Source organism: Trachurus trachurus (assembly GCF_905171665.1).
Source record: "Trachurus trachurus genome assembly, chromosome: 3".
Taxonomy (NCBI): Eukaryota; Metazoa; Chordata; class Actinopteri; order Carangiformes; family Carangidae; genus Trachurus; species Trachurus trachurus.
In genome coordinates, this window is record NC_139893.1 from 27,308,047 (window position 1) to 27,326,265 (window position 18,219).

Genomic DNA, 18,219 nt, shown 5'->3' on the forward strand with positions numbered 1-18,219 from the left:
TTTAGGGCTAACTCTAAAAAAAAATAATAATAAAATCACGTCAGACTCAAACCCTGGTCTCCTGCTTGCTAGAGTAGCATTTCCCTCCACTACGCTATCAACCTTGCTCTGATATCTATTTTGATTCTGTTCCTGGCTCCCGCCTGTGGCACACTTTCAATCAACTTTATTTGTCATTAATTTTCAAAATAGTGCACCGCGGGTCAGAATGACATCAAAGTCGCATTAAATGCGACCTGGCTGTTCAGATTGCGGTCGCATTCAAAAAAATCCGATACGTATCCAATTCAGTACCACATTTAAAAGTGGCCTGAATCTGATTCGAAAATGTCAGATTCAGTGCGACTTGTGCTGTTCACACTGTCAAAAGCAAATCAGATATGGGTCACATATGAGCGAAAAAATCGGATTCAGGTCACTTGTAACTGCAGTGTGAACGTAGCCTTAGTGATGTGACTTCATGTTTACTTTCCTTGCTTTGTCATAGCAACAGTCCACACCACTAGGTTTTCAGCCTCTAATGCTGCTTTTCCACTAAAGTTAGCGAGTCGACGTCACGTGGGTTCTTTAAACGCGGGTCGACCCGCTGACAATTGGCATAGGACTCCTTTCCCACTGGCAGGTTTAAACATGTTTTCTGGCCAGTGGGAAAGGGGCTCAAGCAGTGTTCATTTTGTCAACTAAAACTTTAACGAAAACTTTTCTTTACGACCATTTATCACGTGACTAATATGTATTGAGAACTTACATTTTAAGAAGTACTGACAACAAAAACTAAAACAAAATCTCGGTTCATGAACCGATGAGTAAAAACCCGACGAAAAAACTGATGCTGGCCGGCCAGACAATCTGGATTATAACCATCCTCAGTGCCTTGATTGTTTTCCTTTTTAACCAATTAATTATCTTACTGTAACTCAAATTCAAACTCTCAGTCACGTCTCTGCTCTCCCCCACTGAGAAACACTGGCGCATCGCGCTGCACCAAGACACAGACAGTAGGTCTACACTGTTGTGAATGCGGGACAATTAATCAGCATATTCTCACCGCCTACGAGAAGTCCCGTCTCAAAATAATACACCAGTTCAAGAGTAGCCTACGATCTAATGTAAAAATGTACAATGTACAAATTTGAGGATGTTAGTTAGCTTAGCATAAAAAACACTGGAAGCAGATGGAAACTGCTAGCCTTATTCCTCCAGCGGGGAGAAGAGCTCAAACTCGTGACTGACAGGTGTCCTCATTGTTGTGTTTTGAACTTGCACAGAAACAGAGGCGTGTGACCGAGGCGCTGCAGTGTGTGGAGTTGTCGTTGTTAAGCCTCGGAGCTCGGCGGGTTCAGCTCTGTCTCTGCTGAGCCTTGTCTGTTGGTTTCCCTTCGGCGCCGTCAGGCAGATCACCAAGAACACAATCTGTCGCCGAGCAGAGCGGCTGCCAGTGCCTGAATAAATCATCTGTCTCAGCTAGAGGTGAATCTGTTTGATTTCATGTGTGACCCAAATAACGAGGCACCCGCCCCCCTCAGAGCCACGTGGTGCAGACGAACCTGGATTCAGTGAATCTGAGGTTGACCTCCGATCCAGATCAATCCTACATACTAGGTGTCTTACAGATACACTCAGCATTAGGACTTTATCATCGTTTCCTCAGGGCATTTATTCTAGGACCTGACTGATCAAGGAGTTTTGGGGGAGACCCATAATTGATATTAGGCAGAAAACAATTCTGATAACCTATCGATCAGCCAATATTCCTCATGTTAACATAAACACACAGGCTATACATTTTACTGTTTAACATGAAATAACTTTTTATTATTTGAAACGAGTGAAACACTGCAACAAACTCTGGATAAATGTCAATAAATCAAAGATGATTAGAAAAAAGATAAAAGCCTCTAATGCAGGGGTGGCCAAATTCTTCTCAGTGAAGGGCCAGAAATGAATCGTGGCAGATGGTCACAGGCCAAAACTAAACATTCATGTTGCAGTGCATTAAAATAAATATTCCTATAACATAGGCTAATCGTGCAAAATAAACACTCACAAAGTAATTTTGAAATTACACTATTGATTATTGTGTTTCACTGTTTAACAGGGCTCCAGACTGCCCCTGAATGGGAGCATTATGCCCCTAAAATTTGGGACAGTGCAAGTAAATCTACTCTAAGTAATCTACTTCTCTTGCACATGTGCAACCAATAAATTTGCCTCTCTTTTTTTTGTAACGCTGGTGAAACATGGAAGGGGAGACTCAAGAAAGCTGATATTTGTGATTACGGGTGGCAGGTCAATGTATGTGAGTATCGCGAATACTTGCTTTGCAAGTCGATTTACAAATTTCTGCTCTCCTAAAATTTTAAGTTAGGGGCCACTGTGCTCCTAGTGAAAAATGTCAGTCTGGAGTTCTGCTGTTAAATCAAAGCAAAGTTACTTGTCCTGGTACTCTGGTTGAGAAGGGCATTGACTGCTACCTGTGTCGTCCCCAGAGAAGCAGAGTAGCTACCCTATGTGAATTTGTTGCCGTACCGGCACTAGCTCATGCCGAGTCTCCCTGCTCCTCTCACCCACACACAGCGCCCTGTGCTGGGCCGCACGGCCGACCAGCCTCCCCTCCAGAGCTCGCCGGAGTGTGGGAACGGCAACGGCAACGGCAGGGTACCGACGGCGTCAACGGTACCAGTACCGGTAATGATGACAACGGGGGCAACGGCACCGTCGGTACAGTTGCCATCGTCGTTGCCCGCAGCCCTGCTCTAATGAATAATTACACACTTGCTTTTCACAAACATCAATCCTATAGTGTTGTATCTGGAGCAAACCAATATAAAAATCTTCACATCCGATCTCATCAGCCAATGCACACTGATACTGATCTAACTGAGAAAAAGAGACTCAGAGCATCAGACCCTAGTTTGTATGTCTCCTCATTTTAATTATCTGTGTTTATTTGGTTTAGTTTGTTCTGTATTTTTAATCCAGTGTGATTTTAGCAACTGTTTTGTAGTTTTTGTGTGTGGAGGCACATGTGGATTTTGGAGTTTGTATTACAGAGCTGGAGTTGGAACTTCATCTATAAATTAAGATGTTTCTCTGATGAGTCTGTCACACTTCCCGTTTGTTTCTTCTTCTGTTTATCGGTTTGTTTGTTATGATGCTCGTCAGCCGTGGTGGTTGCCGGCTGGTGGCTCCTCCCCCACATGTCTGACAATTAGCTGTGGGGGGAGGGGGGGAGGTGGCGCTGGAGGGGAGGGGCGCTGCTGCCTGGGAACTGGAAGGGGGAGTGTTGGGGGGATTTTTTATTGCCAATGAATTAGTGTCGTTTTCTTTTCACACACCCACTAACTACCCTCCCTCCCCCTCCTCCTCCGTGCCCTCTAAATGGTTTGTGGCAGGCGACTCCGCCCTCCCATAACGCACCTGTGCATAATGATGATGATGGGGAGGAGAAGGAGGAGGAGGAGGAGAGGGAAGGCTGTTGCTCCCTGCAGCCGTCAGGTGGCTTCAACACGGCCGTAAACTGAGTGAACTAATGAACTCGGAGGAAAACTTTATACAGTCTGTCACTGATCGATCAGTCGATCAGTCAGTGGTTAGTCAATAAACACACCAGGGTTTCCCGCAGCGCTTTCCTGTTAAGGCGGCCGCCTTAACAACAAAGAGCTGCCGCCTAAACTAACTTCTTAAAAAAAATAAAATGTAGCGATATTAGCCGCCGCCGCGACCCCCCCCCCCTCCCCCCGTCGGACGAGCGCCTTCATTCATCTCCGCATCTTCTCACACACATACACACCACAGAGAAGCGCGCATGCATAACAGCAGCGCGTGGTGAAAGCGAAACTTAATACGGCGCGCCGCCGCCCCCCCCCGGACGATCGATCGATCCGCTCGCGCCCCCCCCCCCCCCCCCCCCCCACAGGACAGACACCACCTTAACTAACACATTTTCTGGGGGAAACACTGCACACTGAGGCCTGATCAGTCCTTATACATGTGTTGTGTTGGTTCACTCCTTGAAAGGAACTAGTTCAAAGATAAATGAATATGGTTAGTTCAAATTCATTTGTTCCATTAAAAGGCTGCTAATCTTTTTCAATAGAACCTCCTTCCATCTGTCACCAGCCCAATATCACTGCCACTCCCAAACTAAATGAATTACTGCACCGATGAAGACATCAGTGATAACTAAAACTCACATGAAAGTTGAGTTTTGCTGAGTCTCAGTGATGAAACTTGATTTTCAGAAGGAAATAAACCAGAAAGGAGTTTATCTCTCTATTGTTTGAACACCAGTGAATGTGAAGCTCTGCTTTTACAGCCCGACGTCTGCAGGTCTCATGCAGCAGCCTCCTCTTGTATTTGGAGAATGTGTAGGTGATAACAGACTGTCAACTTTAATGACCTCTGTGTGTTTTTGCCTCCAGCTCGTTTTTTTTCCTCTAAGTGTGATGATGTTAATTTATGACCCGTTCAGGAATCTCTTATCTCCACCATCGCCCATAAACTAACACCTCACCAGGACACTTCAAAGCCAGCATTGAGGCCGAGGTGTTGAGAAGCGGCGAGGCGCTCTGAGGGCAGAGATGAGCAGATGGATGAGGTGTCAGGAGGAAAAGAAGCACCGAGTGGGGAAAGGCCACGTCAGCCCCGAGGAGGTATGGAAGAGTTTAAACAGGAAAACCAGCTTCCACGTCAGGGCCGAGAGGGTTGGTCACCACCTGAGGACCTGAGACCAGGACCAGGAGATGCTCAGCAGGTAACTCAGATCAGATAAACACAAAATGACAGATTATTACAGATACCAGATCCAGGCCATTTCCCACAGAGTCTGAAAACATCACAGTGCTCACATCATGTCCTGTAAGGGCTGATTGTCCACTGTGACCCTCCACTCACATGAACTCAGACCAACAACGCAGTCTAACCCTCACTCTTTAAAAAAAAAAAAATCTAATTAGACACAAAAACAACAATGACAACAGCAGCAACACAAACAGAGGTTGCTATGATACCAGACCAGAGCCCGAACAAGACAACAACATCAGTAAAAAAGCTAAATAAGTTAAATAATGCAAAATCATTAAGTGTAGGCGGGGGTGATAGGATCTTCCCTCTCCTCCTCCTCCTTCCTCTCCTTTCCTTTCCTTTCCTCCTTCTCCATCTCTCTCTTCCTCCTTTGTCTCCTTCTCTTTCGTCTGCCTGAGAGATGTTGCTGTGAAGTCACTTCCTCTCTCCTCATCTTTGTACCTTATTACTGAAATTCTTCTTCTTTCACTCTGTTTCATCATCTGATGAATTCATTCATCAGTGTAAATAACCCACGGGGCGGGACGCTCTGTGTACTGGTGTGTCATCATCATCATCACCATCATCATCATCACTGTGTTCTTCTTCTTCTCTGCCTCTTGTTGTTCTCCGCCTCAGTCTGATCCCTCTCTACATGCCGCCTGTACACTAACGAAGCTGTTTGTTAATTAACGTCTCACCGCCACGCCCCCCCTCAAAGCTCTAATTAACAAACACCAACATCAACGAGGGGCTCATGATTAATTACAGCTCAGCGTCGTCGACGTCAGACTTCCAGCTGATATTCAGCTTTAATTGCGTTTGTGATATTTGGGGGCCGACTCGGTTCTGTCCGATTCCGCTGGACCGAAACTAAAATGTGACGTCGAAGTGACGAACGGCGGCAACGAGGAGAACATTCTAGGCTTGGAGCAGACGGAGGACGGCTGTGACATTTCCAATGAAGACAGTGAATTCAAGCTGCTACACAAACTGGTTCCACGGCGATTCGTTCTCTATAGTGGGAACAGGAAGTGGACGGTTCTGTGTCACAGGGAGAGGGAAACGTTATGGGTCACGCCACATCATCATACCAGAACGATAAGTGTGAGTTTGCACATACACAGTGCAACTAGAACGCACTCTGTTACCTTACAATTAAAGGGACACGCCAACATTTTTTTTAACGTGTCTTGCCTCACTCCCGAGTCCATGACAAGCAGATAGACTCCATCCTTTCGACTGTGCGTGCAGTAACGAGGGAGAGCCCGTATCGACCGTAATTAGCTTAGCTCAAACGCTGGAAGTGTATAGGTAGTGTTAGCCTGCCTCCACCTAAAGTCATCAGAGACACTCTTCAGCAACTCTAAACAGAAACTGGCGGGCTGATCTTTGTCTCTCAGAGCTGACAAAACTCTCCGGTAAGGCATCTTGAGCAGTCAAATGCCGGTAACGGGACGAGATCGGTCAAAACGGAGGGTTTAAGCAAAGACGGTTTATTTTGGTTCAAGCTAGCTACATCAAGGGTAGGTTAGCTTCCTATTTCAAAGTAAAAGCACTTCTGTATGTAAAGGGCAATGGGTGTTTTATTTGGTGAAAGTAACCAGAAGTAACCGGAAGTGTGTTGGTCACAACAGCTAGCTTGAGTAGCGCCGAATTCGTCCGAACAAAATTGTAAACAGCTGGTATTTAGACAAATTAACGACACACTGCTGATCTAAATGGCTACTTTCTCGCCTAAAACTGTTAGAAATGTCGACAAAGTGACAGAGTTTAGAGCTAAAACGAGATCAGCTTCTGACTGCTGATTTCGGCTGGGGTAGGAGGCAGGCTAACACTACCTATGCACTTCCAGCGTTTGAGCTAAGCTAATTACGGGCGATACGGGCTCCATCTCCCTTGTTACTGCACGCACAGTAGAAAGGATGGTGTCTATCTGCTTGTCATGGACTCGGGAGTGAGGCAAGACACGAAAAAAAAATGTTGGCGTATCCCTTTAACAGCTAACACATTAGCACTGATAACAGGAAACATTAACTCACATAATAAAAATTACGTGAGTGTAAAGAGGAACAAAGCAGTCACTGAAATAAATGCAGTAAAGTGCAGACAGAGTCGATCAGCCAAGTGTAAATGCTTACAGACAGTGTAGGGTTTCAGTCCATTATTGACCTGCATTTTGAGCCACATGACTCAGTTTTGCGTTGCGTTGGATTTCAGCTTCGTCGGGCATCCCGTAAATTTGACATGTCTAAAATATTGGTCAGTAAACATCAGGCTCTCCACAGTTGAGTAAGGGCCACGAGTTGATTCCCCTACATCAGAGTCCCTTTTTTCTCACTTTGCTTGCACGAGGTGTCAAACAGAACAGCTGCTGCCCCTTTGATGTTTCCTCCTCCTCCTGTCACAACCGATATGAACAAGAGTAAAAAGTTGTTTTTTACACAGATTAAGGCAGAAGGTTCTTCTGCATTGTTATTGTTGCTAAACAAACCTGCCTCTGAGCTTTCAAACTAATCATTATTGACATTTATCTATACCCAGAACGGTCCACAGGCGCTGACGGGCTGTTTTCACTCATACAAGCGTAGCTGATGAACAGGCCAAACAGAGTGAGAAATAAATCCTGAGCTTTGACTTCACATGGTGGATGATTCATTGGTACTGTGTGAGATTGTCTCCTGACTGAAGACACTTCAGAGGCTGTGTCTCAACATCCAGACCATCTCATTTCAAAGTGTCTCAACATCCAGACCATCTCATTTCAAAGCCTCTGGACCACAGACGTTCCAGCAGGTGGATCCTCTGTGGTCAAATCTTCAACCAGTCTGTGGTCCAGACATTCACTACCATTGCTCTGGTAGTGAATGTAAACAACGCAGAGCCTGATGATCACACTGTTACATGTCGGTCTAACAGTTCACCAGTTTTAAATTGAGAGACTGAAAACCTCAAGTTTTACTGAAAAATAAAATATTACAGGAGCAGGAGGTGTGCAGCTGGTGATACAAAGTGTGGCCACACCCACCGTCAGTTCAGTTTTCTTATTATCACTTTCTCTGCTGTAAGACCTTCATCAGCCTCAAAGGTTAGTGGATAAACCAAAAAAACCTCTCACCCAGTCTCACAGCATTGAAAATGAACATCTGAGCATCTGCTATTAAACATAGATACTTAATCAAAAGTAACAATCAGCCTATTTACTAATGACAACAATTATTTTGGAGTTTAACCCCAGTGCAGGAACAGATCAATGAATCACTGATCGATCTGGTTTTAGTTATGCAGATTGGTTTGGTTCCTGTTTTCTATCTTGTGTGTCATTATTTATCCTATTTTCCTGTTGGGCACCTGTGGTTTGATTGACTTAACTTTTCCTGTTTTCTCCATTTGAATTCAGATTCATTACTTTTGGTTACAGTTGAACAATTTCCATCTCCATTCAAGAAGTTTAGTCAAAGAGACGTTGTGCCCATGAGAGAAAGAGATGGAATGACGACCTGAATACAAGACGGCTGCTGCAGAAGAAAAACGAAGAAAAATCATGGTGATAAGTCAGATCTCCTCCTCACCATCATCATCTTCTTTCACCTCTTCCTCCTCCCCCTCCTCCTCCATCACTTCACCTCAGTAAATATTTGGTGGAGGGCCTGTGACTCCTGTCAGACTATTTTCTTCTACTCTGAGCAGGAATGTCAATAACGGCAGGCGAAGACTTTGCCTCTTTAAATGTCATTTGTTTTACTTGTGTGGTCACAAAGCTCAGGAGGAGGAGGAGGAGGGGGAGGGAGGGGGTAGGGGTGTGAGTGTTCACAAACTGACATTTTTACGGTGACAGTCGCCGTCTCTCGGCAACACACTCAAAGACCTATACGCATTGATGGCGCACAATTGTGTTTGGCACCAGGGAGGTGTTAACTGGCTAATCCCTCACGGCCGCCCAGACGCTGCCTGCTGCTAATTCAGCTCCGTCCACAGAGCGGCCAGTGTTTACACACAAGACCTCCGTCACTGTGGGAGAGGGAGACGCTCCTCACACTCCTCTCCTCCACACAGCCCGGCTGTCCAGTCTCAGAGAAACTGCTGCAGCACAGTCCATTAAGTTCAGCAGACACAGAGACGACAAGCAGGAGGAACAATCTGCAGCCATCACACTCACACACACTTTAACCTCTCATGCCCCCCACACACACACACGCACACTGAGTGCGGCGGCGATGTGACACACTGAGAGCTCAGAGCCGACGCAGCATTGACATGTTACAGGGGAAACACACCTGCTGCTGGTCACCGGCTTCACCTCAGATTTTATAGTTACGTTTCCGCAACAATGCAGCAGACATATACAACACAACATCAGACACGGCAGTACAACACTTCACTACTTTGTGTTCTGTCTACAATGAATCGACTGTCGGTTCAACTATAAACTATACACCAACACCATATGCCCACATACTATTGCATTTACTGTATTAGGGATATGCATTTCCAGTAATTCCAATGTTCAAGTTCTCTCACTTCTTTAAATACATTTAGAAAGAGCTTCAGTTTAGCCTGCCAATAAACAGTTCTTTTTTCCCCTTTTTTTTTTTTTACAGCTATTTGTTTACTTTTACCTGACAGCTTCTACTACTGTGTCTGCAGTCTTCTTCAGATGTGTTACTATTGACAATGCAAAATAATGTTGTGATACATTTTACATACAGCAAAAAAGAAAACTGCAGGTTCAGCACTTTGAATATTGTTATTATCGGCCAAATTGTGATTTCAATCACATAACGATTACCGGTAACCGTGCAGCTCAGTCACCTTTCTGGAGTAGTGGAACATATTGTTACATATTTCCTCATACAATTTATTGATATAGTATACAGACATCTTTTGTTTCTGTATTTAAAAAAAATCTATTTTTTATTTTAAAGATGCTGCTGTGCAACAAAACTGCAGCAACAACAACACAGAGTTAAAAGTAGAGGAGTGAAGTGGATTCAGTGTCTGCTTGATCTGAGCCACAGACACTGACGTGTTTTATAGACTCTGGAAAACTATCAGATCCTCTGCAGCTCTGAACACAGATCTACTGTCGCCTCCATGTGAACTAAAATAAACATTGGATCATGAAGTGGTCAGAGTTTTATGAACATCACTTCCAGTCACTAAAGTAGACAGATACATACAGCGGGAAAATAAGTATTGAACACGTCAACATTTACCCAAGTCATCCACACATACAAAAAAATCAAAACATAAATTAAGTTGTGTGTAATAAAATGAAATGACACAGGGAATAAGTGTTGAACACATGAAGAAAATGAGGAGATGCAAAAAGGAAGGGAAATTCAGGAACCCAGCTGGAATCTGTCAGTATTTAGAAAGTTATCCTGTCTCCTATCAGTGCTAATTAATATCAGCTGGTTGAGTCCTAATTGACGCCTATAAAAAGGTTTCTCATGACCAAGGTGTCACACAAGAAGCATCTCATGATGGGTAAAAGCAAAGAGCTCTGTCAAGACCTTCATACTGACACTGGTTACAGACATATTTCTAAACTTCTGAATGAACCATTTGGGCTGGAGGTGAAAAGAACATAATTTAACCATAAACCGTCTAGAACCAGGTGCTCCTCGCAAGATTTCTGACAGAGTCAAAAGAAAACTCAGAAGAGTTGTCCAAGAGCCAAGGACCAGTCACAGAGAGCTTAGACGTTTTTTTTTTTAAAGCGATGTTTGAGTAATGCACTCAACCGCCATAGCCTCTATGCACACTCACTATGCAAGACTGTTGATGCGCTCAATACTTATTTTCCCTGCTGTATAGAAATACTGGGACCAAATGTATTCACCACCATGTCTCCTTTTTATTTTTCCAATTTGTATTTATATATGCATATACTTGCATAGATGTGTGTATAAATCTATTGAAGTGTTTCCATTTCACATTTGTTAATATTATTTTGTCAAACAGTATGAAACCACCTCATAAACCCTTTTTTTGTTGTTTGTTTTTTTGCGGCTCACGTGTTTCAACTCTTTTCTTAATTTGCTATTTTGAATAGTAACACACCAGCGGCTGGGGGAATTAAACTAAAATATTATGCATTATGCAATTATGCTAAAACACACACACTCTGGGTGTGTAACTTTAAGGACACATCCTAGCCACCTACACTGACCATAGCTCAGATTGGGGCTGGATTCACCTTGGGAGGCCCCTGGGGCAATCACACTGCACAAGACACCCAGAAACCAATCAATAGCCCAGAGCTATTATTAGTGATTATTGATCAGTTGATTCATGAAAATCATTATCTGGTCAAAATAAAATTAACTGTGAATTATATCCAGTTTCTGTGAGAGAAAAATAAACATTAGAGAATATGATGTGCTTCAGAGGATCCAGGTGAGGTGGATTTAGACTCACTGAAGCTGAGATCAGTCACCACCGAGTCAACCAATCACAGTCCTGATCTGGCAAGCTAAAGTGACACCTGGTCAACAGGTAGGAGGGGTTAGAGTTACTATTTACAGATTTTAAGCATTTACATTACAAAAGAAAACATATTTATCATTATTTTATTTTTTGGCCACTGTTAAACTGTTATACATGCATGGCCTACATATCCACATTGATATGAAGATTCAGATCAGCTCCATGTGCAGCAAGTTAAAAACCTCAGAGGCAATCATCTTTTTTTCGCCTTCCCAATCTTTGTCCTGCAATTAGTTGATTGACGGAAACTTAAACAGATATTAACCAATTAATTGTTTAATTCATTAATTGAGGAATAATGTTGAATATTTGTCATCACCCGTTTTTTTTTTATTTATGTATTTATTTGATTAGGAGCTGGATCTGTTTTCCTGAACAAAATGAGAGATTTAGCTGAGACAAATTAATTCATAATTAAAGTTGTTGTCACTTGCAGCTATAGTGCAATAAACAAGGGCAAAAATTTGTTGTGTAAATAAATGATGCTCACATCAGATGCCTGTGGCAGATTTTACTCAAACATCACAGAATATGAGGAAAATTAAAAACTGCACCAGCTCCAAGAACAAAAAAAAAAAATCTGTTTCTTTCCAAAATTATTTTTACCTGACAACAGCAAGCAGGTTTATGTCATGTTGGATGTCGAGGAAACAAAAAACAGCAGCACAAGTGTGTGTACTGTATGTGTGTGTACATGCAGGTACACAACAGGCCACTTCATTTTGTGTATTTTCACAAGAATGTTTTTTTTAATGGATGTGAATGAGCAGACAGAGCGCAGGGAATAAAAAGCCTGTTGTTCATGTTCATGCTTTTAGCCCAACGACAAAAACAAAAAATTAACAGAACAACAACAAAAAATACAACAACAAAAAGAAAAACCTTACGAACACTCAAGTTTTTTTCTTTTTCAGACAGTTGGAGCATGCAGCAGTAAACACAGACAGCGGCTCAGTTCAACACCACAGCTTGTTTTTGTTTTTGTTTTTTTTTGTTTTTTTAAAAACCCTTTAAATTAACCCGACAGGCTATGGAATAAAAAACATCTAGATTTCATTTTTTAAAAAGTGCATCAGAGACAATAGATCCTTGCATTCACACTCAAATATCTCCAGTGGTTTTCTTTTTACACTGTGCAGAACCTCGAACATAAATATATGATTTCAAGTCTAATTTAATCATCTCATCTCTGTGATTGTTCATATCCATCATTAAAAAAAATCTATAAAAAAGGAGATAGAATTATGGGGGCTTAGTTTGGTTTACCAAATGCAGGGTTAATGAGAATATGTTTCCATTTGTATATTTGTTCTTTTTTTTTTTTGAGAAAAAATTCTGCAAGTGGTAAAATTAATTTTTGTCTTTTTCTGGGGTTTAACTTTTGTTGCAGAAGCTGGAAAAAAAGCCGAGGTCACAGAGGGAGAGAGAAAAACTTAAAAAGTCATTAATCTGCGACTTTTCATTCAGTTTGAGAAGAAAAGGCTGAAAACACAAAAGATCAGGATAATTAGTCACCGCTCAGTCAGGCTGCTGTGGAGGAATGTGGAGGAAACCCTCAGACTGGAGCTGAGTGTTACTCTCTGACACTAAACTAATAATGTTACAGCAAAATGTGATTATTTTGTTTTGTGAAAGGTCAGAGGTCAACCTGCTTTGCTTTACTTTGTGTCTAGAGGCTCAGATAATTCATTCCTTTTTTTTCTTTTCAGGAAAAAAAACAATAACAATGTCACACATCTTCACTTTTGCGTCCTGGAGGTGACACACCGCTTTGGAATTGAAGTCATTTTCCCTTTTTAAAATGTTTTTATAGATGTGTATAAAAGAAGAAAAAAAAGAGAGAGAGCAGAGTTCAGATTCCCGTCAGTGCACCGCCACCACGGACTGCAACGAGGCCGAGGAGGGCAGCGCCTCTCCGGGCGCGGCCGGGCTGCTCTGTCCGGTGGCCGTCTGCGGGGAGGTGGGGCTCAGAGACTGGGGCGAGTTCGCAAGGAAAGCTGGGATGTGTGTGGGCAGCCCGGGCAGCCCTGGCACCGAGGCGGGCGTGGGTTTAATGGGCACCGGGATGGCGGGCAGTGTCTGGCCGCCGTGGCAGATGGATTTGAGCGGCATGCCGTAGGCCGAGTAGTCGCTGGCCATGGAGATGGGAGCCGCGGTGTCCATCATCCCGGAGCCGTACATGTGCGGCCAGGCCGGGGTAAGTTGGTTGTGGAGCGGGTAGCCGGTGGTGGAGAAGGCCGCCAAGCTGCCCGGCATCTTGTACTCTCTGGCAATAATGTTCTCGATGGCGAACGGGTGTTTGAAGCCGGACGGCTGAGACACGGAGCTCAGATTGTATCCGCCCGTCATCTGCGGGAGGTGCGCGGCTGCGTGCAGCGCGCTGAGCCGCAGCTTGGCCTGCTGCTGCAGGTAGTGGGCGGCGTCCTGGGGCTTGCTGGGCGCCAGGGGGTCCGTGGCCTGCATGCTGCCCACCTTGAAGCGCTTCCTGCGCCGCAGGAAACTCCCGTTCTCGAACATGTCGCCGCAGCTCGGGTGCAGGGCCCAGAAGCTGCCCTTCCCGGGCTGGTCCGGTCTGCGGGGGATTTTGATGAAGCAGTCGTTGAAAGACAGGTTGTGCCGCAGGGAGTTCTGCCACCGTTGCGTGTTCTCCCGGTAGTACGGGAACCGGTCCATAATGAACTTGTAAATCTCACTGAGAGGGAGCATCTTCTCCGGGCAGCTCTGGATGGCCATGGCCGTGAGGGAGATGTAGGAATACGGGGGTTTCTGGTCGCTGTATGTGTTCCTCCCCGGGCGAGGCATTATTCAGCTGAACCAGGCCGTGCCGAGCCGGGTCGGAACCAGTTCAGTGTCAGTCCGCAGAGAAGAAGACTCGCCTCACTTCTCACAAACTTTGTCCAAACAGTTCAACTCTTCACAGCACCTCAGCTGAAACTTGCCAGGTGTCTGGCGCGCATGGTCCCGTCCTTTACGCACAGAGCTGGAGCCACAGCTGCCAACCACAAGTTTGTGAAAAGTTAAAGTAGCAGCGGCTGGTTCCTCCTCCCCTCCTCTCCTCCACGCTTGCCCGATGTGTGCTCCCCTGCAGGTGCAGCGCGGTCTCCGGTCCTCCGTCTGCCCCGCTGCCGAGCTGCACTAAGCGGCTGTTGCTGCCTCCTCCATATCCCTCCTCTCCGGTCTGTCCTGTCTGAGGTTGGACGACGGTGACAGGAGCAGAAAAGACCCCCGGAGAGGAGCTTCATTAATGGGCCACTTCTTCACCATCACATGATCACAGGAGCGGGAGGGAGGGAGGGGGCTCACGGGGGGGACGGGCGGGGGGGGCACAGTGTGGTTTCATTTACACGTATTTACATGGACTTACTGAGCCAACACAAGTCATTCTCATTTGAAGCCGCGGCGGCAAAAAAAAACAGAGCCGAGAAAAGCCGAGCAGAGAAGCGTGATAGTCGTGGATGTCTGTGTCGGAGCGAGGCTGAGCTCTGTGGAGGCAGGTTGGTGTGTTTGGCAACATTTTACCAACTATCGGTGTGTGTGTGTGTGTGTGTGTGTGTGTGTGTGTGTGTGTGTGTTTGAGTGTGTGTATGTGGGTTGAGGGGGGTGTTGGTGCCCCTCACCAATTTGCATTGACAAATAGAGCCGCTGGGAGTTGCTGTTTGAGCGGCTTTAATTTGTTTAGGCTAGTTTTTGTTTTATGTCGTTTTTTCCCCCTTTACAGTGTGAAGATGTTCCTTCGACCAGCTCCTCCATCATCACCACGACAGAGTAGGATAAATGTTTCATTGTAAAAATAATAATAACGCCCTATACATATATTTAAGACAACATCATTTAGGTTTGAACGGCCTCGTGATGACCAGGATGAGTTTAACAGTAGTTGATCAGAATTTTAATTAATCGGTCTCCCGAGCTTCATCACGGAGCAGGAACCAACAGCTCCGGAAATAAAGCGCCAGTTGTTCTGATAATTTATAGATCAATATATGTATGGGCAGGCTGACTTCGCCTATTAAATTACACATGTAATTAACATTATTGTTACTGAATCAAAAGTGTGGAGATGATTTGAGGGAATCTGGCGCTTTAATTAAACGATAAATTTACTGGTTTTCAAAACGCTAATTTAAATGGTTTTATTACGTCAGTTTTAAACACTGAAGCTGTTAATCATTAATGACAACGAGAGAATTCAGGTTTTGTTTTTACTTTGGTTCGTTTGGGTTCAATTTCATGTTTTGTTTTTCCTGCTGTCGCACACTTATTAGGCTACTTGTTATATAATTTGCCTTTGAAACCATCTTTTTCATTTATTGCATTTTTTTTTCTTTCTTTTGTTTGATCAAAAATTGCTTGTTAGTTTAAAAAAAGAAATCTAACCATTAAAATCTAAAGGCAGAAGTATGTTTCTGACATTTTGAATTATTATTCCTAATTTTAAAATAATTTGGGGACAGTTTTTGTCACGCTACACGCGCACAAGCACGCGCCTGTGTCGGCATCGAACATCATATTCTATTTTGTTTTTAAAAAGACGTGTAAATAAAGTTTGCCTTTTAACAATTTCAGTAAGCTATAGCGTATCACGATGACACCACAAAAAACAATACTACTATGTAAATCTTAGTCTGATACATCTGTCGCGTTAATGTTGAATTAAACACTAAATTGTTGATGGATTTAAAATCCTACCTTTAATCATCAATAAACAATAAATACACACAAAAAAATACACTAATTTAAAAAATAAAAAACTGACTTTTCTTCTTTAATATGATGGCAGGTGACTGAAGCAGCTGATGGTGTTTGTGTTGTTATGTGTTAAACACTTTGTCTTTAAAAGGCGACATATGTTTTATTGTGTTTCAGCGGAGATCAGATAAATCGCTGCTGACAAACGGCAGGAGACAGTTTCAGAGGAGGGTTTAAACTGGAGGAGCTGGAGGCTTTAATATTCCCACAGGACATGGAGGGAGGGGGGGACTTTCACACGTCTGACCTCTGACCTGTGAGCTGGTAATCTGATGGAGAGCGTTCAGGATGCAGAGACACGCTCCGACAACAGAGACGCTGAACTCTGCAGTGAATTCATGAAGAGAGAAACTCAATGAAGAGTTCATCGGCTCAGTGCGTCTCAATCATCTATCAATATCATCAGTATCACTGTGGTTTCTGCAGCTATTCCTCTGTTTGTTTTTTTATTGTTTGTTTGTTTGTTTGTGTCACATACATTAATTATTTTAGTTATAAATAATTTATAGTTTTGTATAAATATGGTATGCCTTGTGTTTCCCAATATGTTTTTCTGACGGTTAAATAAGTCAATTCAATTTAGAACTGTGATAAAGATAAAGTTGCCAAAATAATAAATGATGACTGAAATAATTATTTTACCAAACGTGATTTAACTTTAAAATAATAGTCTTTTACAGATTTCTGGTTCGTTGTTTTTCACATTTTAGTCCAATGTGAAACTGGTTGAATCTGCTTTTTGTCTCATTGTTTATATGAGGGATAAAAAATTTCTATATCTTGCTTTTATATAAAACACTAGCCAACAACAACAACTAATGACAACAACAACATAAGATGAATTATACATAAGAATAATATAATTCAATGGGGATGTTTATCACTGATTGCATTAGGATTTCCCAAGCTCTGCTGGATCAGTCTGTCCTCTCCCTTCTGCAGCTGAAGGGGGCGGGGTTCAGTGTTTTATATCAAATGTAAATATTTAGTTAGACGAAAATGAAGAACAGGCTTTAAATTTTAAAGCGTCTCGGTCATCCTGCCAAAGCTTTATCATAGTTACACAGCAGCCAATCAGTAATACCAACACTCTAAAAGTTATTTTATGTCCACACTAAGATGTTATAAATGTACACGTATAAATCACATATAAAATACAGTATATTAAACATGTTATTCTGGCATAAAATTCTTTGTAGTGAAAAACAACATACTACTGCTCCTACCACTACTACCACTACTATTAATACTAACAATCATATAATAATGATAAACAGCAGGTTGGAAGATCAAACTTTAGCAGTCATAAATATTCAATAATTCAATTAATTAGCAAATGGAGTGTATGTGTGTGTGTGTGTGTGTGAGAGAGACCCATTCATTAATCAGCAGGTTAATTAACGAACTGAATTGGGATTGCTGTAAAATCAATGTAATTTTTTTTCTTTCAAAAAATATTTTTTTATGTATTCTAGTATTTAGTATTATTATTAGCAGCATTATTATTATTATTATTATTATTATTATAATTATTATTATTATTATTATTATTAACAACTCATCTCCTTCTACAAGTTAAAACACAGAAATCTTCACATTTACAGTATTATCATATGTAGCCTATTAAGCTCTTGATATATTTTTTTTCTAATACAGTATATTCCCCATTTAAATTAATGTACTGAAAGTACATTTTTCAACCCCTTATGCTCATTCAAACTTACAGCTAAAATCTCTATTCAAACTTTAAAATGTTCAAAAACTTTTATGCAGTTTTGTTACTTGTTTATGTTTATGTTTCATGATCCGTTTCCAGGTTTTCACATTAGTGTGTGGGGAGCTGATCGAATGATCAGAAACATTTGTTTAACTCATCCTCACGGCCTCAGACTTCACCCTCCACACAACGTGACAACCAGAGATTCAGCGAATCTACGAGCCTCTGAGTGATGGGAGAATCTTCTGGCTGCCCCATTGGCTCCATTGGAAAACAGAGAGAGGGCTATTTTCTTTATTCTTGCCCCTCACCCTTTATGACATCACAGAAATATTTTATATTCGGCAGAGTGGTGAAGGTGAACTAATAGCAACCAAGAGTTGGATCTAGTTTTAACCAGGTGTAACTAAGGAGTTAACATCACTATGCGACTTAGCAAACACACCAAAGAGACACTTGATGAAGATACAGATTCT

At 42.8% G+C, this 18,219-nt stretch overlaps 1 protein-coding gene across 1 annotated transcript; it reads right to left on the reverse strand.

Annotated features, from left to right (window-relative positions):
* Positions 1-13,140: 13,140 nt before the first annotated feature.
* Positions 13,141-14,079, reverse strand: LOC311008265 (forkhead box protein B1-like; the record flags this gene model as incomplete). The annotated part of the gene is made up of 1 exon (XM_084001770.1): positions 13,141-14,079. One exon carries the CDS (start codon positions 14,077-14,079, stop codon positions 13,141-13,143), a length of 939 nt encoding a protein of 312 aa, XP_083857896.1.
* Positions 14,080-18,219: the final 4,140 nt, after the last annotated feature.